This window comes from Phaethon aethereus, assembly GCF_964289735.1.
Source record: "Phaethon aethereus genome assembly, chromosome: 6".
Taxonomy (NCBI): Eukaryota; Metazoa; Chordata; class Aves; order Phaethontiformes; family Phaethontidae; genus Phaethon; species Phaethon aethereus.
In genome coordinates, this window is record NC_138580.1 from 7,140,569 (window position 1) to 7,161,251 (window position 20,683).

A 20,683-nucleotide genomic window follows, 5' to 3' on the forward strand; every position below is an offset into this window, starting at 1 on the left:
TCTCTCGACTTGTACTTGTCTACAATGCTGCTTTCACTAATCGCTACAGCACAAAATATGCCAGAATTGTTTGAAATCCGAGTCCAATCTCAGACACGGTAAAAGACTAATAATGAATATTGTTTACACACATTTAATTCAACATACCAGAAGCAATTTTCTCACTCTCTTTAGCATTTTATTTGCTTATAAATACAAGTCAATACCACAAGATGGCACTTTCTTACTTGCGACACACACTATTATAAACACTTACCCTCTTCAGATGTTCCCAGATGTTTAAGACATGTAATTTTTCAGTGGTTTTGAAACATTTAAAAAAACAAGACCTTCTACAAACTGCATTTGTGTTTGATGTATATTAAATGAGGTCAAGTAATTAAATTCAAAAAAAGAATTTATAAATATTTCAGATAAGAAAATTTAAATACAAAAGCAGAGATTGTATTAATTAAAATGAATAACAATTTAAACTGGCCATAATGTATCTACATGGTTTAATTTAATTTAAAATACTTTTTAAACAACGAAAAATCTCTATCCATTCATCAAAACACCTATCTACTCAACTCTTTAAAAAATATTCTTGATTAAGAAGCCAGCTATGCTTTTTCATAACAACCCTTATTCTGTCCTGTAGGTGGAAATGAAGCAAAATCATATTCCAGACTAGAAAACAGGATAAGAAGGAAGAAACTTTAAAAAACCTGGTAACTTCAGACACTTCAACTCATTCTTCCTTGTGTTTCTCAAAATACATGATCTGCTTTTAAAGTCTTTGAACGAAATGTAATCACTAGAAAACTCATTGTTGAAATATGTGAAGAATAAAGAACCTGCACTAATATAGTGCATAATGATGCTGTGTCAAACTTGTCATTTACAGTAAATGTCACTTTTTCCTCAGGATTGTCATGCCTTTTTTTTTTTTTTACTAATTCCTTTTGATGTCTGTAGATTCTCTCTTTTTTTTATTCCCATTGCTCAACAGGAAGAGATGTATTCTCTGGTCTCTTCAGAAAAGTTTCACAAAACCCAAGTCTTTGACTCCATTTTTTTTAATAAAGAGGTGGCAAAATTTTAAGCTTGCAATTCTTCTGTTCTGCCTGGTATGTTACGCATCAGGAGATTCCTCAAAAAACTGAGAAGTCAGAGAGTTCCAAAAAAGAAAGCAGTTAAGGCAGTTGATGTCTACATTTGGATTTCTTTTTTATGTTACATGTCAATGTCTCCATCATAGGCTAAGGTTAGAGGCTTCTGCTGCGGAGGAGTACTTTGATGCTGCTTTGTTTTTTTGCTGCAAGAAAAACATTTCAGGAGACAAAATTATAAACTGTAATAAGCTCAGAAACATCATCAGAAACCAATCTTCAAAAAAAAATGAACTTCCCATGCCGGCTATTTCATTTTGCAGCTTGGTGACACTGCAGCACAGTGACTACTTCCAAGAAAAAAAACACACGGATCTGCTTGAGTGCTATTACGTGTGTGGTGCGGACACGCAGCCTGCTGAAAATGGACAGCCAACTGTGCTCTTTATCTGGAGAGGAAATAAAGCGTATTTGTCTCCCATGTCTTCTCACAGCTGACAAAACAAGGAATATCTTGCAGAAAAATTGAAACATGAACTGTCTATGTGTGGGATATTCTCATTTTTTCTTTGGCACGGTATCGAAGCAACAATAATTATTATCGAGAAATACACTTCCTCACCAGCCTTCGAGTGATGGAGAACTATGTAATGTTATTCAAAAAATCCTCTGTATGCTCCACTGTGAAGCCACAGAGAAATGGTAGCTACCTGGCTTGGAAAATAAGGACGCTACAAGTCCTAAAAGCAGCATCCAAAGGCTGTTATTTAAGCTTTTAACTGAAGAGAGAGACTGAGAGAAAGACTAAGAGAGTGAGAGAAAATAAACTGATTTTGGATGAAAGAGGGCAATGATGCCGTCAGGCCACGGTTGTGACTCTCTGGTCGCCTGCCCTGATCTGACAGGGGTTGGGGCAGCTTGCACCATTAATGTTCGTAAAGCCTAGGCCAGCTCCATGGTCCTCAGGGACAGCCGTGGGCATCACAGGTCGCACAGACGCTGGCCACTGCTCCCTTTGTATCCTCCAAGACGCATCAATGGCGCTGCCTTTCCAAATATTCAAACCAGAGAGCGCAACACTAGCTCTGTCAAGCCAGGCCACCACCCCTGCCCGGGGTGACCGCTGCTTTGGAGGGGGGCAGACATCCCCCCACCGGTGACGCACTGGTGTAGAGCAGGGCTTCGGTACACCCGGTACCCTATCTCTAACAGTGGCTGGTAACAGCAGCGTTAGACACAGGACATGTTCCCACCTGATGTATTAACTGCAAAAACCTATTTAGGGATTTCCTGAGCTGGAGCGTACACCCAGAAAACCACAATTAACACCAAGAGACCCAATCTCCCGTGAACTGTTATGCCATCTTTGAATCCATTTATCTTCCTGGCATGCACAGTCCCCGGCAGCGGTAAGCTCACAAGGTAATAATGCACTGTGTGAAAAATAAAATCCTTTGTTTATTTTAAACGATCATTTCATCAGATGCCTCCTACTTCTTATACTGTGGGAAATAAAAATTCCCTAGCGCCTTTTCTACTCCATTCATGATTTCATAGATCTCTATTGTATTCCCACGTCAAACATCATTTTCCAACTGAATGCTCCTATTCTATTTAGTCCTTCCTTGAGCAGAAGCCAGTTCCTTGATCCAATCAGCCTCCTTGCCTTTTTTCAGTTTTACTTTATCTTTTTTTTAAAGAATACAATAAAAAGCCCTTTCTAATCCCAGCAGAAGTCTGAGTAAATATGAGGGCCTATTGATAACCAAAAATAATGGCCACCACACTTCTTCATGATTAGGCCAGATAGCATTTACAATTTGGAGAGTTTTAAATTACTCTGAGGTAAGGTCCAAATGAAGGCACTTAAGTAATCCTAGCTCCATCCTTTCCTAAAGCCTTGAGGATTAAATCTCTGCAACACAGAGCATTGTGACATATTTTGGATTGTTTAAATAAAAGCAAACCAGCTTTTATTTAAGGACAAAATACATTCCATACTCACCACATCAAGTAGGATGTAAAAATCAGGAAAACTATGATGAGGAACCCGCCAGCTGATACTCCGTATACCCACATCTTCAGCCTGCCATCTGTTGGAAGATGAGGAAAAAGGAGAGAGGGAGAAAAAGGGAAAATAAAATACTTTTATTCTAAAATACACAAATTCTTAAGAGATTAAGAGAAAGCTCACAAGCAAAATTAGTAGCATCATTGATGGGAAACACAGTAAGGACTGGCTGGGAATAATCCATAAATCCCATACTCTTGACAGAAAAGAAGATTCCTGTAAAAATCAATCATTTTGAAGACAAAATTGTAGTTTTAGTAAGGAGTGTAAATTTTCCTCAATGAAAACTGAAAATTAACTCTGTGTCTCAGTTTTCCAAAGCAGCATTATTTCATAACCTCCCCCCGGGGCTAAGCTCCTGCAGTTCATTATGGGCAGCCCGGGCTTATGGTGCAGCACCAGAATAACCTCCCAGACAGGCTCCCGCCCGTGGAAAGGAGCAGGGGCACGAGATAATTGCAATACGTTCGCTCAGGAGCCCCCACGGCTGCCCTGGCAAAGGCAGTTCAATGTTGAGCTGACCCAGATACAAACGCAGGTAACACCTGAAATGTTTATCCTAAAGAAAAGAGGACTGAGAAGGGATGGGGTTGTTCTTCCTAAATACTTAGGGGTCAACTGGGGTAAACAGCAGCGAGAGCAGGTGAACAAGCTACTCAGAGCTGGAAAACACTTGGGCAAAAAATGGGAATAAATTCGGCTTAGAATGAAAACAGGAACATGCTTTGTAATAGTAAGAGGGATAAAGTTGTGTGAGAGATTTCCAGTTGGGCCACAGGAGCAGGAGACATGACTGGCTTTAAGATGAGGTAGGGCTCTTGATAGGGCTGTTTGGGTTGCAATGCCAGGGGACTCACTCTGCGACCCTTGCAGGAAGGAAGAACCTCCACGCACATGTGAGCTTGAGAGTGTTGAAACATTTCCTTCTGACAGAAAGTCCCAAAACACATTATTTAGACAAGTCCTTAATTACAAGCTTTGCATCAATAACAATAATAATTTTTAAGAGATCAATATTTCAGTTCCTTGCCCTGTTCTGGCTGTACAGCTTTCCTTGTGCAGAGAAGCGACGGCATTTTTTCCGTGCAGCAGTAGCCTGATCTGATTCACATCAACAGAGCTGTTAATATATAGTGGACGCGGGAATACGAACCCGCGCTGTGCCCACAGACATGATTTGACAGAGGCCATTTCAAACTCAGTCATGTGAGTGGGGAGTTACTTCACGGGACAATCACTAAGCCTGTTTTACGTTTGAGGCTTGAATGATGAATTTTTTCAAAGGGAAACATATTTAATCAGATCCCATTCTTTCTCTTTTTTTCTTCCAGGCTTTGTGGAAAGGATGAGTACCTTTCGCAGATTTTCTCTTCTCCAAACACTTACAGTCTATCTCCCATGTGAGGAGAGCTCCGTTCATCAGGTTTGGGTTGGTTTTGTTATGGTTTTATTTGCTGAAGTCTGGGCATGAAATTTGTCATCCTCTCAACTGGAGATGGCCAAGAAACATTTAGCAGTCCTGCAAAAGGACTGCCACAGCAACAAAGAGGCATCCCACCATGCCTGCTAAGAAGGCAGCTATGCTCCCCATCCCCAACATAAAGGCATCGGACCATTTCATCCTACAATTTAAACAATGCTATTTAAATTGCCTCTCAACTTGAAAAAAGTTTTCTGTACCTGAACTCTGGCATCCCAGAGTGTGGTAAAGAAAGGAAAAACACAGCCTGATTCGAAATCAGTTCTGTGCACTCCTGCAGAGCATTTAAAAGAACAACAGCCTCATTAAATAGTAATAAAATTTGTGTTCCACACTGTAAATGGAAAGGGAAATCACAAATTAACTGGAGAAAGGCATGTATACTTTTACTGACAGATATAAGTCCTTAGATGTACACAAATGTCAAGGACTATGGTACTGAAGGGTGGTAAATGCCATCCATACAGGGTGCATTCACTATAGCCCTGCTACCAAGAGCATAGCTGGTAGGTAACAGCGGTTTCCTGGCTCAGCTAGCAGTAATTATTGCAAACCCCCAGACTAGTAAGCCTAAGAGGCTGTTTAAGGGGAGTAATTATGTATTTTTTCAAGAAGTTAGACAAAGGAGAGTGATTTGAAGAGCACCAGCCTTGAGCTGGGGTCTGAAGGGCACATACAGACTGAAGAGCTACCTGCAAGATGCCATGGGGTTGGTGATACACTTAGCACGCAAGGAGCACGTTTATTCCTTTCCCATATATTGTTTCTGTAACATTTCTGCCCTAAAGTTAAGTAACACTATGTTCTGTAAAAGCTCCTTAGTCCCTATTTCTGTCTTATAGTCCCTGGGGGAGTACTGGCTCACAGATGCTGCACTGAGGTCAAGCCCACCAGAGGCTTTCAGGGCTGCAGCCTTGAATGCTGATTTAAAAAGAGAGGATTGCAGCATCCACCTACACCCCTCTCCCTTTTTCTAAGCCCATATAGGTACCAGCTGAAGAGATGGCACCTAAGACAGACAGCCTACCGAGGGCCACGGATGCTGACAAAAAGGCAATTAACCCCAAACCTGTGACTCAAACTGCTGGTGAACTGCGTGGGCTTCTGGATGATGGGTTTGATCGAAAACCAGCCAACTTTAAAAGGCTTTGGACCGACTCTATTAGCTCAGAGACTGTCAACGCAAAGGTTAACTACTGTATGCAAATCAAATATGTAAATGTAACATTCAAAGCATGATCACATATATCAGACAGAATTACGGCTCCCTGAATCCCGTAACAGAACCTTTTGCTACATGTTTTCTAAAGTCTCGTGTTCATTACAAACTAATAGGAAACAAATGCAACGTCAGGTAACAGAAGAGGGGGAAGGCTGCACTGCCAGTGTTTTAGAAAACAGGGAGAACTACTGCGTTTCAGTAAACCTTGACATGCTTGGCACCTTCATCCCCCATTTTAAAGTCCTATTTGCATTTTAGAAATCTATTTTGACTAAATTTATCTTGCAAAATAACAAGTCACTATTAACAGGTAATCACTATTACAGCTACAGCACCAGTCCAGTGGGCCAGCACACAGTTCCAACTGGGAAGCATTGTATGGTGTGGAAGTCAAAGATCCGCTTGGGATGCACTGGTTGGGCACGGCAGCTTGCCTGCTTTTTGTGGTGTTTTTTTTTAATGTCTTAACTTCAATACTTAAAACTCTGAACTCTATACTTTCTCCCCTATTTTTTTCATATACTTTTGAAATATGGCAAGAAACAACCAATGCTTTCTTTAATGAAATCTTAAGTACTTTCTGCTCTGAGCCTTCTGAAGCGCTAGTGATCAATATCTTTCCTGGTCCAAATACATCACTTCTAGAAACATCATCAGATAATAGTTCTAAGCATCCCCCCAAATCACATCTAAGTATACTTGTGCAAAATATTATTGCTTCGTTCTGTCTTGGCTATCTCTCAACATAAGAGATTGTGATAACTCTGTATAGGCACAAAGGCATGAAAGATGGCATGCGAATTAGAAACTGGGAGGCTGCTCTGCAGCTCCCAGACACAATCTCTGATGTTATGATCTACAAAGCTTGTACCTTTCTTCTACAGAAACATTGTAAAGACAATTTATTCCATTCATATTTAAGTTTTTCACCTGGATTAAAAGGTTGAATAGACCATCCTTTGAAAATGTCATGCATTTTTGAGTTGACAGGTTTATTTTTTCCAGCAATGGTCTTAACATCAGCTTTCTTATCTTCTAAACCTGGTACCTTCATGCAGTAATCCAGGAAACCATTTGATCTCATTATTTCTGTATATCCTCGCTCACAACCGCAGACTCCTCTCTAGGTGATAAAAGGGAATTCAGTATTAAACCAAATAGTATCCTCTCGCAGAACAGTGCAAATTGTAGGCAAACTATGAAGAAACTGCAAGATATATCCTGCAGATGAAACTTCACCACCATCAAACCAAACAAGCCAGGAACCAGTGCCCGCAAACCGATTTCAGTGCAAAAACCCAAAAGAGATTTGGGGAATTGGCTGAAAAAGAGTCAGTAATTACAGAGAAGCCCTACACGGCAATATTTTCATCCTAATAGGCTTAGTAACAGGCATCTGTGGCTTGATCCAAACTCCTCTTGTCAGTAACAATTTTCCCACTGATGTGCAGGGCATTAGAAGAGATGAACACAGAAACAATCAGACCCAAACCCTCCCAATGTATTTCCACTGCAGTATTTCACAGGGCTACCTGGAATGAAGCTTTTTCTCTTACAGCCAAATAACCACTGCCCTGGACCAGTCTAAGCAGTTTCTTCAAGGGGTTTCTTAGAAGTCTGTGATTCACTAAGTAGATACTCCATTTTCTGGTTATCTACTTTAAAAGACCTCTTTTATTTTGCTTTTCTTTGCTAATTATCTTACAATTACAATGCCTGTCTGAGGGTCTGATACCCTTGGTCACCATCCAAACAGGAGACTGATTTACAGTCTCTGTGATAAGAATTTAACTCTTGACATCAGTTTTGTGGCCATGAAAAACCCCACTTATTGACTGACATGATCTTCATTTTTTTTTGAAAAAAGGTGAAGTCTCAAGAGTTTTTATAGCTAATAAATTCATGCTTACCCATCATTTTTATGTTCCCGTAGGCTCTGAGCACTCTCATGGCCACCCTCTCAGCCACATTCAGTTGCCCATGAGCTAGTTTCCAGTGCTAATTCCTCCCACCAGATACTCAGCTGAAGCCAAGAGCTGTGGAGGCTATTTTCAAAATATAAATATCTAAACCCCAACTACCTCTGGCTACTTTAAGGGTTCTGGGTTTTATACTCCATCACAGTACTGACATGGATAAGGCATTTTGGGAAGCTCTTACTCTGGAGTTCGGTACTGCTGGGAGGGACCTTCGTAACCTCTGGGCTCATGTTTGCTCAGAGGCAAAGAAATGTCAGTGGCTGAAACATTCAGCAGGTGCTCAACATTTCAGCAAAAAAAGGTCACTTCCAGGTTTTGCTTCAGAAGATAGTATCTATCTATCTATAGAAGATAGATTCCACAGTATGATTGTGGAATCAGGCACTACAGCTTCCCTGCGCTCATGGGGGCTTTCTGTGTCTGTGGAGGAGCAGGAGAGGACATACTCTTTCATCTATCTTACAATAGTTTTGAGCAGTCCATTTTCTACGGAATGGCATTCAGTGAAAATGAAACCAAAAGGTTCCAAAACTCCTCCACAGAACAAAAGCAAAATTGTAACACCAGACAAACACTCCATCAGTCGTTTGTGCAGGTTTATGAAGGTTTTCTTTCAGAATGAAATACCCACAGCTTCCTCGAGGTGGTACCATGGACATACTAAACTATTTTCTAGGTCCTGGAATGCATTTGTGATACCGAAGCTAACTGAATAGATTTTGCAGTGTTAATTTCTCAACCATAATCTGCAGCGAGCAATTACCTGTGTGCAGTAGGAGAATGGTTTTCTGCACGCTGGGCTGCAGTGCCGAACTTCTGCAGGTTTTGTCCGAAAAGCACACCCTCCTGTAAAAGGAAATACTGAGTGCTTTGAAGGGTATGTTTTAAAATGTTTTTGACTTAGATCACCATGGTGTAAGGACTGCTTGCTTGCTTATTTTATATAGTTAAATACTAGTCTATTGAGCACATTAGCATAATATCTGTAGGCATTGCATTAATTAATTTGCCTTAACAAGGCAGGGAATTATTATCATACCCATCTTGTTAATGGAGTACAGAGATACACAGATTTAAGCAATTTGCCACAGGCCATATAGGAAGCTGAGGACAGAATCAGGAATTAGACGCAGATCTTCTGTGTCCTCATTAATGTCTTATCTACATAAGAAGACATAATCCACATAACACCTTTGCCCATCCTCACTTGGGGAAGTCTGTGCTTCTATAGGAATAAAAACATGTTCATGTGTTCTTAATTACTCAGCAACCTTTGCACATAAAACTTTTGTTATTTTCTTAACTAGTCACTTATAAATAGAACCAGATAAGAAGATCTGCATTTTCATTTCTACTCTCTCATTCACCCTGTGCATATTGAGAGAGACCCTATGGATGTACAAGCCCTCCTGCCTTTGCCAATGTCTCACTGAGCTTCAAAGTGCTGACCACGAATTTCCCGTTTCATTCTGCGCAGGCAGAATTTGTAGGTCATGGCAACAGCAGGAATCTCACAGTTTGCGTGATTCAAGATTCCTTTGTGTTGAATAGAAGAAGAGGTACAGAAGCTCGTCCCTCTACCACACATGGGATGTTCTCTTCTGTTCTCCACAGTTACAGGCAGGTTGACTACCAGCTGTGCAAGCCAGCCGAGGAAGCCCTTTTAGTACATGTATACTCATTTCTTCCCATGACCAACCCAACAGTAGGGGTAACTCGCCCAAATACTCTCATATAATGACATGTGTGATATTGACCTGACAGCAAGGCTGGTGAGCTCCCATCTCTCCCTCCTACACACAAATTGGAACTGAGATTCTGGAGGAGTTCGGAAGACTGTCCAACTGCTCTCTGAGCAACTGATGCAGAAAAAGAAAAACCTGGATGGAGACATTTCATTCATAATCAAGCACGGCAATTTTTGGATATACCTGTGACATTTACTCCATCTGAGCGCTGACACCACACCGTGCGTACATTGTCTCTCCAAACGCTGGTTTTCCACAGGTAGTTATAGCATTTCCCTCCTGCAATATCAATACTAGTTAGTCTTCACCTTGCAACAAAAACAGAATAAACTCTTGAACAGGAGGAAGCAGCACTTCGGCCACACTACCTGAGCAAGGTCGTGTTTCCATCGCTTGTCCGGAGCAGCTCTCCTGGTTCTCAGGAGACTGAACGATAAACGCCCTGGATCGAGACTGGCGCCCTGTTGTCTCGAAGCTCCTGCCGTTGATGCAGGTGAGCTCACAGGAGCTCCACTCTGACCACTCTGTCAGATGGCAGTCACCTGCACGTTGAAAGAATAAATCATAGGTTTTCGAAAAGAATCAGCTTTAAGGGAAAAGGACAACCTAAGCGTACAACAGCTTTAATAGTGAAGTACCCACAGTTTATTGCCCAGTGTTATGCATTATTCAGATTTTCTGCTTCATGGAGAATCTCATTTTCTCCAAAAAAAAAAGTAAAAAAAAGTGTTTTTCAGGTGATCTAGAAACAGCAGACTGAGCATTTATCTGATCTGCTGAAGTACAAATTCTTACTACAGTGGCTGACAGTACTCAGCGCTATGGAAGCATCTCCATCTCAGACAGCTATCACAGACAGAAATGCACCGGGACCTTCCAAAGACTTTACCTGGGCAAGGCACAGAGCACGGTAACTGCAGCACACTCTCTTTCGATGGCAGCTCACCACATAATGCATTTTCTACTGGTTTGGATGTAACCGAAACAGATGCATCATGCACTACACATGTGAGATTGCGGACTTGCAATCCATCTCCACACTGTCCACCCTACAAAATGATAGAAGGGAACAGAGACATACATCGGTGACGTTAGCAGATGACAGAAGAAATACGGCTGATTCCACCTAAAAAGACTTCAAAGATACAAATCTGGTCTTTGGACTGCAGTTATGAGAAGATATGCAGACTATGCAGATCGTGTCCCCAGTACAGATGTCCTCTGTACACCTCTCTACAGAAGCTCAGAGGCAGGGGCAGTCACACAGAAAACTGTGTTGCAACCAAAGCAGAAGAGGTGAGTACCATAAGAGATGAATATTGTCTTTGGGGTCAGCCCTTCATGCCTTTTACTAGAGCTAGGGAATTTACTGATTCTTAATTAGTGCCTAGTTACATGAAGACAGAAATTTTTGGCTTCTCTAAAGAGGCCAAGAGCAGTGCCTGCACATGAGAAACAGACATATCCACTCACCTCCTTCGAAGATACAGCCCAATAAAGGCACATACATTGTTTAAACCCTGACTGCAAAAATCCTCCAGCACACTTAACTAGACTGCAAGGGTTATTGTGCTGTTTGTGTAATTTCTTAAAGGGAGCTACTGGTTCTGAAGTAGACAGAGATCACCAACTCATATCACATCTACCGAAAAATCATCTGAAGTCAGGCACAGCCTGTGGAGCACTGAACCCCATTTGAACAAGCAGTAGGAAGTTCTGTCTGAGCCTCTCCACACCCATCAGCCCAGTTCTGAAATACTTAGATAAACACCAAACTACTTGCTGAAGATGACTTCTTTTACTGGAAAATCAATATTGTTTGGCTAAGGCAATGATACAGGGCTGAGGATGCAGTAAGAACTGGAGCACTAGGCTATTTATAGAGTCGTTTCTAGGCTGGAGTTGTTTCATTCTCTTCTGAAAAACAGAGCTGCAATGATGTTTGAGGTGTACACCTTAAACCTGCGTGATGCTTTATGAACTTGTGCCTGAAGCCTTGCGGAAATGGCACTTTACAAAAATCAGTAAATAAAACTCAAGAAGAAGGATGAAACACTGCTTTTATATAACCAAGGGAAGTGCTCCTTTGGATCACTTGGCAGTGGATTCTTTTAAAATAATGGACTTCATCTGCAGAGTAGAATGGCTCCCACCGCGTGCATTCATTCAGCAGTGTGTTTGCTAGCAGGGATCTCAAGGATGGCTCTCCTGCACACACCTGGTAGGTAGCTTTTCCATTCCCTCCATCCCTTCTGTTGCAGACCCACAATGAAATGGAAATAACTAGCTGGATTTAGAGCATTTGCTAATCAAAAGCAACTTAGAGAAGTATTAGTGTAGATTTACTATATTCAACCAGATTTCAAGTTTTTAACACTGTGTTTCACTTTAGTCACTATGTAACTTACTGTTCTAAATCACTCTTTCACTACTGAAACCTCTGTTGTGGTCTGAGATTAATGGTGTGCGAATAACTCATGCAGCTGTCAATTGGGTTAGAAATGGCTGGTGGAAACAGAAGACGGTGTGGAGAAGATTCTCAGGGGAAATGGGCACTAATCAAACTGCAGTGTATTTCCAGCTCAAAGTGTCTCAAGGAATGACTAAAGGTTATGGGAAAGGACGAAGAAAGTTTTTAAAAAGACACTTATTATTGTATAAACAATATATAACTGTTTATATACATATATAAGTAGTTATAGGAATACCGGATATAAATATAAACAATAGGTGAAAACAATACATTTTTTTGGTACAGCAGTCTCCACCATAAAAGTCCACATGCTTCAAGGCAACATTCCTCATTCTTCTTTCATGCAATATTGTAAATGCATTCATATTTTCCAATGTTTAGAATAAAAAAATAAATAGAAACTGTGGACTCTCAAACAATTCCCAAGATAAAGGTTCTCTTTTTAACAGTGGCTTCCATTTGCTTGTACTTTCTTTCAAGACCAGCAGTGTGTTTTTACAATCAACTGAAAACACTTAGAAGATAAAATATCATCCAGTCATTTATAAAGGGAGATGTTTTTTTTATATTTGGCAAAGTCATAAGCAATGCACGAGCACTGCATGAACTTCTTTATCATCTTAAAAATTATTCGTGTCCCCCAAATTATACATTTGAAGATCTAATTAACCGGTATGGAATCAGTGGAAGTTTGCTGCACTGAAGGCACACTAGGGATGCAGGGAATAGCTGCTAATCAGAGGAGAACTGCCAAGAAGATGATCACATATTCAAACCTCGGGGGATCAAATCTGTATTGTAAATGCTCTTCCCTAGAAGACGTGATCACCTGAGCTTTGCCTAGAACCAGGATTTGTCTCGAGTCATGAGGTCCTGGCAAGGAATATGTAGGGATTTCACTTCCAGAGAGGATTCCCCCCATTTGACTACAAAAATGTCTATGCTGACCCTATGGAAGATGCAGAACCCGCCCTGGGTGCCCTGGGGGTACAGGCCCCTCTAGGAGCACCTGCATGGAGCCTCCGCCTCTCACCCCCCTCACCCCAACTGAGCACCCATATAATATGGCGAAGGTTTACACCAGGACTGTGTTTTGACAGCCAGGTATCTTCTGAATTGACCAACATGCTAACCACACCTGCACAAACCTCCTCTCACGTCACTCTCCCATACTCACCACATATAACACACTAGTAAGACAAGAGATAACAGTCCTTAACAAGATGCTTTGCCCAGATGTGCCTTCAAGAAAAGTTTTCCCTTTTCAGCTTTTACTGGGGTTCATGCGTATTCACAATTATTTTAGATAAAGAGTTGACTGGGCAATGCTTTCACAGGTTGATGAGCATTTAATCAGGTAAAAGTTTTCTTTAACGAGGAAGTGTCGCGTGATCACATTTAAGGGATTGCTTTTAAAACACTTTAGCAAGGAAGGGTTCTTAGTCTTCTTACGAATGTTAGGCTGCTAGTGCTTGATAATGTCTATCTATCTAATCTACTTCACTTATATTCCTTTAATGGAAAATTTATGAACAGTGTCAGCCACTGCTAATTGAGTTGCTGGAGCGTGTCCAGAGAAGGGCAGCGAAGCTGGTGAGGGGGCTGGAGCACAAGTCTCATGAGGAGCGGCTGAGGGAACTGGGGTTGTTCAGTCTGGAGAAGAGGAGGCTGAGGGGAGACCTTATCACTCTCTACAGCTACCTGAAAGGGGGTTGTGGGGACGTGGGTGTTGGTCTCTTCTCCCAAGTAACTAGTGATAGGACAAGAGGAAATGGCCTCAGGTTGTGCTGGGGAGGTTTAGACTAGGTATTAGGAAAAATTTCTTTAATGAGAGAATGGTCAAGCATTGGAACAGGCTGCCCAGGGAGGTGGTGGAGTCACCATCAGTGGAAGTGTTCAGAAAACATGTAGATGTGGCACTTCAGGACATGGTTTAGTGGGCATGGTGCTGTTGGGTTGATGGTTGGACTTGATGATCTTAAAGGTCTTTTCCAACCTTAGTGATTCTATGGTTCTATAATTTATTATTTGTTTATTTTACTAATCAGGGTAAACCCGCTCCAGCAGGAAAATGATTCGTGTAATGTAACCCTTTAAGATTAGGTGTACTGACCATTCCCCACGTTCTGCATCCATCTGAACGCAGCACAAATGCCCCATACCCATCGGAGATGCGCCTGGGACATGTAAGTACCTGGAGAGCAATGCACTGATTTCTGTACTGTGAAAATCAGCAATACAGAACACTTAGCGGGCTCTATTCCTAAACATTCAGACACCTCTAATTATTCACATTAAGTCAATTTTGCATAAAATAGTCCTTCTACAATTAAGAAATGCAGTCTCAGTTATCTCATAACACAAGCAAGAAATATGTTAGCCTTATAATTAATTGTCCTGTTTATATTATTACAGGAAGACACTTTCACAATATGCGTTTACTCTTACCGTTGGATGCATTTACCTTATTTAAAAAAGTATCCTTGAAAACAGGACTTTGGAAAGCTTTCTTTAGAAAGTAAGCTTAAGCTTCCTTTCCAGTAAGGCACAGGAATAAATCACCCTGTATTTATGAACTACATTTAATTCCTAAGCACCTCATTAAAGAGAACTGAACACGAATAAAATGGCTCCTCTCCAAAACAAAGCAAAGGGTAGAGAAACTACATCACAGTAATTTAAGGAGAGAAGCCGTCTCTATCTCACTGAAAGCACAGGGTGATATCTGGGTTACGGAAGGCTGTGATTACTTCTTCTGAGCTGAAATTTAGCCGAGGTCTGGATACACACACGTTTAATCTGCACAATGTGTTATTTATCTGGAGTATGCCAGAGCACAAATTCAGCTTCCCTACTAATTCTTTTATCAGCTATGTTGGCTTCTATGGCTTAAGGTCTCTTCCCTAATGTTTAACAGAATTTCCTTACATTAGCTGGACAAAATATTAGCTGATGTTAATATTTTTTTATATTTACATTACACATAAATAAATGCTAAGCACAGTGCATACAAGGACCATATTCGCATCCCTAGTTGCAATGAGTTGTTGTTCATTATATAAAGTATAAATATATTTCTGTTTCTCTGGTCTTGGACTGTCCCAAGACTGTCACACTCCAGATTTCATTTGTGAAAACCTGGGAAAACTCTGGGTATCTATTCTGCCACCTGCAGTATTCACTACACGTCCATCTACCGCATCTAGAAACCAAACAGGTATTCAAGGCGTTTGCAGCATGGTAGAGGGCAGAGCAGAAAACACATGGGATGTATCTTTATGCGCATTATTGGCTTCAATCTCCTACACAGTATAATGTGGAGAAGCGAGCACAGATTTGCACAGAGGTGCTGTCCCCTGGGACCAGACAGGGCACTCTTCCACCCCAACCAGACTTCTCCCACCTGCATCTCTGCAAAGCCGGCTTTAAGGAGCACAAGAGGACTTTACACTGCCCGAGAAACTTGTGTGTGAAAGATTCACCTCTGCTTAAACTGGGTTACTACTGGAATATTGGACTATTTAATATTGGAAATGTGATCTAACAGATAAGGAGAGAAGAAAAAGCATTGAGGGGAGAAAAAAAAAATCAATTCAAGCCTGATGCAAGTCACTAGCAGTGAAAAAATGACTCCTCCAGTGCCAAGGAGGTGCCAAGCCTATGTACAGCACATCGCAACCGAATGGAGCCCTTTTTAGATCATTAAAAGGACAGCCCAGCTAAGAAGAAAGTAGAAACCAGCACTTCATACAATAACTCACACTGTTGTACCACAGACCTTGTGGGGAAAGACCTGCTATAGAGTCCTTTAAAAAAAAATGATAAAAAAGACTAAGCTCTCTTGAAATCTAGTGTTATCTATTTTCTTCTTAGAGTTGTTTTATATAATTAAATTATAGGTCACCATGACTATGCCCACTCAAGCATATTTACTCTGTAAATCTCCTTTAATACCTCTATAAGCTTGCGGTACTTGAACCCGTATTGTTATAAATAGCTGCTGACGGCTGGAAGATGAGGTGCAGAGGTTTACCGCTCCTGAATTCCCCTGCTTCCCTACAGATCTTACCAGCGCCTTCAATGGCCGCAGAGACACCTCCGACCCGCGAACGGCGACCTCAATCAATTCTGCCATATAATGAAGATTCTTGTCACTGACCTCGGCCGCGGGGCCCCGGGGGGCACTGGGGAAGCGCTGGAGAAAGCCGTACCTGGATTCTGCAGGGAGACCACGGGCCCAGCAGCCAGCTGTAGCAGGGCTTCACCGGGCAGCTCCGGTGCTGGGTGAGCTGCTCCGGGCAGGGTCTGCCCTCGCCCGCTGCCCGCAGGACCACCGAGCGCACACGCACCATCTGGCCTAGGCGAGGGGAGAAGACGGGACACAGTGAAGGAGACCCAGAGAAAGAAAGAAAAGCAGTTTTTGTGATTTATCAGTATGCCTAGTTCATTTTCCACCACTAAAATCTGTTAAAAAAGCAATTAATTGGGAAGACTATTTGGATAATATGGATGCAATTGCTAAGTCTAAGTGATGTAGTCACTGATATTTTCAAACACAGTTTTTAAACAGAGTTTTGTATGTTTTCCAAATACATTATTTGTTTATGCAGCACATTTAAATACTTGACTAAATCCTGATTATTAAATATGACAAGAAAATAATTCCTGTGGCAGCATCATTTCTAACGTTACACGTTTAATATGCTTCCAGAGATTTTTAACGAATTAAATTTTCTTTTTATGACCAATTATGTGCATCTAATTTGAAAACTGCAAACACTCTAGTGGCTATTACCGTCCATAACCACTTCTGCCATTTCCATCAAAACCCTATTTATTGTTGGTGAAAACTTCTTCAGCCACTGAATGGAAAAAGCAATTACGTTACTCCTTTTGAAATAATAAAACTGAATATATTCATTAAAGTTACAGCAATTCCATTTCTGTCTCCTTTGCTGTCCATTTATGTCCAGGAATGTTTTCATTCAAAATGTTTCAATTAGAATCTGGGCCTCCAATTAAAAGAAAAGTGGGGGAGAAAAGCCCTTATGCAACAGGATGCAGAAGATTGTGCTGTGGGTAAAATTTCTACCTTGACTTTCATTTGAGAGGCAGTTAAAAAAAATAAAAGGTCTGGGTGACATGGGCACACACATGCAACAAGACAGATGCAAGTGGTAATTGCTAACTCACGGAGGAGGAAAGCGAGGACGTGTTGCGGCGGAGCTCTCCCATTTGGAACGCAGTCGTTTAGCTGCGGTCATGAGTCGAGGGGAGCCCGGGGGGAAGCAAACACCCCTGTGAAGTGGGGAGGCTGCGGCATCCAGCCAGATCCTCCTCCCAGCTATTTATGCACGCACTTTTTAATTAGGGGTACTGCAGCCGGGTTTAAGGTACATCTCTAATAACTGTCATTGTGAGAGTCTATGGAGCAGGGTTTCCAAAAACGTTTTAGCAAATAAAAATTAAAAGCAGACACTCCTGAAAAAGCTACTGACAGATACCTTGGCAAGCTCTCTTACCTTTACAATGCTATTCCCTTGCTCTGACCCATTGAATTCCATTTTTATACCCATTTAAACCAATTTTAAGACTTCTTCCTTTTCCAATTCTAATCCACTAAACCTGGGGAGTTTGCAAGAGAAGTGATGATAAAAGCTCTTATCCACATGACTGTGCATTCAGCCATCACGGAATCAGGTGCATTAGGAGGTGGAAAAAAAATCCGACCAGCTGAGAGGAAAGGAAAGGAAAGGAACTCCTGTGGTTCACGGGGACTCAGAGCAAGGGAAGAGAAATCCCCCAGCCCGCTGCCGGCAAACCCCACGGCAGCCTTCCCCTGCGCAACAGGCCAAAATTAGCTGTTTCTTCCTCTCCAGCAATGGACCATATTTGCCAGATTCTTTGTAATTCTGAATGCTGAGGTAAGCAATGCAAAAGGCTCTTTGGGAAGTCGTGGGAAGCCCATGGCTCTGGGGTCTTCGGGATGCCCTGGGGCGGGCGGCTCACCCCGGCCAGGGAGCTCTGTGGCCCTGCCAGGCACGAGCCCCGAAACGGCAGCTATGGAAAAGGAGATCTCCTAAACTTAAAAGATCCGATTTCATTAGGAGGGACTTGAAAGCCTGAAGCATTCATCAAGCTATTTTAATTAAAGAAATAATTTCCTTTTGTACACTCTGTTTAACATCTTTCTAGCAAAATGTAAATGGAAATAGAAAACACGATTTTCCTTTTAAGAGGAATTAACAACCCTTCTGTGTCTATTTACATTTTACTTTCCTACAGTTGGTTATCCAAACCGTTTAAGCTTGCTACATTCACAATGGTCAGCTGGTGCTTGCCTCATTTAGTCTACCACTTTCTTTTATACTTTGAATAAATCATCGAAGAAAGATACTTTGTTAAAATTCTTCTTTGCACAATCACTGCAGTGAGTTTTTTAAAGCTCTGTGTTTTTTTTTTTTCTCACTCCATAAACATTACCTAGGTGCCTGGTTACCACTTCACTAGCAGAAAAACTCCCCTTCTTTACTCTTTAAATACCTTATCTTTCACTGCCTGTGGAGAATAGAATCTCACTGCATCTGAAATTATTTTTCTTCCAATACAAACTCTGAAAGAGTCAAAGCAATGCTAGTTGTGTCTTTAATTTCCCAATGATTTTTTCTTCAATTTTCCCATGAATTGGCCATATCCCTGTTTCCTCTGCTCTGCAGTGTTAAATGATACAAAAATTAAGACAGAAGGTATGCTGAAAATTGAAAATAAATATTTCTTCATATCCTCAAATTTGTCATTAGTTTTGAAAGGAGGAAAAAACAGGCTAGCCTTGTTAATGCTGGTCACTTAAAACCCTGTTTTGCATCAGTGGCTAAAACTTCATCTCAAGACACAGGATCCTATTTTCAAATCAGAAGAATAAGATTTTTTACCCTCCAAAAAATCTTGACATTCCTTGCAGTTTATCCCCACAAAGTGATGCATCATGGCTGAAATCAAGAAGATTAAAATTCCTGCTAGAGTTCAACCCAGTCAGAATTACTGACATGTTGTTACCTGTTTGATGAGTGTGAGCAGAACATACAAAACACAACCCTATCAAGCAACCGCAAGACCAGAGCAGGGATCAAGTTACTTAAATACAGCCCTGGAGTCCAGGTTAGGTCAAGTCAGAAGCAAAGGGGACTGCTGAGAAATGGGGGTTTTCATCTACTTCCCACTGCCAGTCCCACCAGTGGGTACTGGGGCATCCACAGCTCTGGGAGAGGTTTTGGTGACTCCTCTTCCTGCAGTGCCTCTCAGCACCATCAAACTGGAGCTTGATGAGTTTGAATAGCAAGCAAGAAAAAGTCACAAAAGTTTCTTCTTCACAAGCCCAAACAAAAAATGTTTTCCCAAATTGGTGATGAATCTGTGAAAAATGTAACCACCAAATTTTTCAGTCGTGCACATCCTTGTCCTCCTTATTTCTGTCCCACAGGTCAGTCCAGTGCTGGTGTGCACATCTCTGCCACCTGCTACAGTCTCTTCTGGGCTCTGAGGACTGAGCAAGCATGGGTTTAGGTATTCTTACACTGTTTAGCACTCCCGCTAGACAACTTGGGAGAAATCACACAGGATTGGAAAACGCTTACGTAGAAAAATCCAGCATCCTTGTGTATTCATTTGCCTTAACAAAGGAAATAAAATTTGCTGGGGATTATCCGTACCAAGCATCTTCCCAGTAACTTTGATTCAGGCCGTGGGAGCACCATCCATTAATGCAGTACTATACATCTTTTCATAGCAGTACAGCAACCGATATGAGGAACCTTAATATATAACCCAATGTCAGCCTAAAGCCCTAGCCAGCATCCTGAACAGATGCTTCCCAGAACTACAGCTGCAACAGGCAAATATCAGTTACACATCTCCGTAGGCTCAGCGCAGGCAGGAAAGAGAGATCTACTTTACTCATCATCATTTATAAAAATCAATATACTTGCCTTTGGCTGCTGTGTACCAGAACCATACTAGCTGTCAGTGCCACATACACAGCAGCACCACTTCATGTTTAAATGCATTGTTCTATAAAATAAAACCTGAGCAAGAGAAAGGTACCATCCATTAAAACATATCACAGCAAACCGTTACTGGAAGAGATGGTCAGAATAAAAATGTTAGCAACAATGCTTGGGTTAAGAAACACATGAAAACGTAAATCCAGCAACACTAAATTTTGATCTGAATGATTTTTAAATTATGTTTCTCTTTGAAGTCGTTTATGGTACTTCAACAGGCCCTTCACACGCTCTCCAAGAAAAGGCAGAAAAGCAGGGTATTATTGTAAGTGGAGCCAGTAATGGTGCATATGACCGATTTGCTGTGAATTATTTCTGAGAACCATGCATCTAAGTCCTACATTTTAGCTTTATCAAATAGCGGGCAATTACTTATTTGGCAAAGGGGAGCTGAATCAGTGTGTACTACAGCCAGTTCCCACAGCTCATTTATTGTCATCCTTTGGTTTTTCCTGTCTAATTTGAGGCTTCATCCTATTCTCACAAATGCCTGTGAGAAATTCATGATGATTTCAGAGGTATTGCAGTCTGAATCTTTGCAGAGGAAACCCTCTCTGTA

At 41.4% G+C, this 20,683-nt stretch overlaps 1 protein-coding gene across 1 annotated transcript in view; it reads right to left on the reverse strand.

The window, feature by feature from the left end:
* Positions 1-623: 623 nt before the first annotated feature.
* The window catches only part of THSD7B (thrombospondin type 1 domain containing 7B), a 274,077-nt gene continuing 254,017 nt past the window's right edge, over positions 624-20,683 (reverse strand). Inside the window, exons 20-27 of the mRNA XM_082001598.1 lie at positions 16,276-16,421; positions 10,481-10,640; positions 9,960-10,133; positions 9,775-9,870; positions 8,607-8,689; positions 6,795-6,987; positions 3,097-3,184; positions 624-1,297 (exon numbers count right to left, since the gene is read on the reverse strand). Of these exons, the coding sequence (XP_081857724.1) occupies positions 1,216-1,297; positions 3,097-3,184; positions 6,795-6,987; positions 8,607-8,689; positions 9,775-9,870; positions 9,960-10,133; positions 10,481-10,640; positions 16,276-16,421 (1,022 nt within the window). The 3' untranslated portion in view covers positions 624-1,215. The remainder of the gene's footprint in view (positions 1,298-3,096; positions 3,185-6,794; positions 6,988-8,606; positions 8,690-9,774; positions 9,871-9,959; positions 10,134-10,480; positions 10,641-16,275; positions 16,422-20,683) is intronic.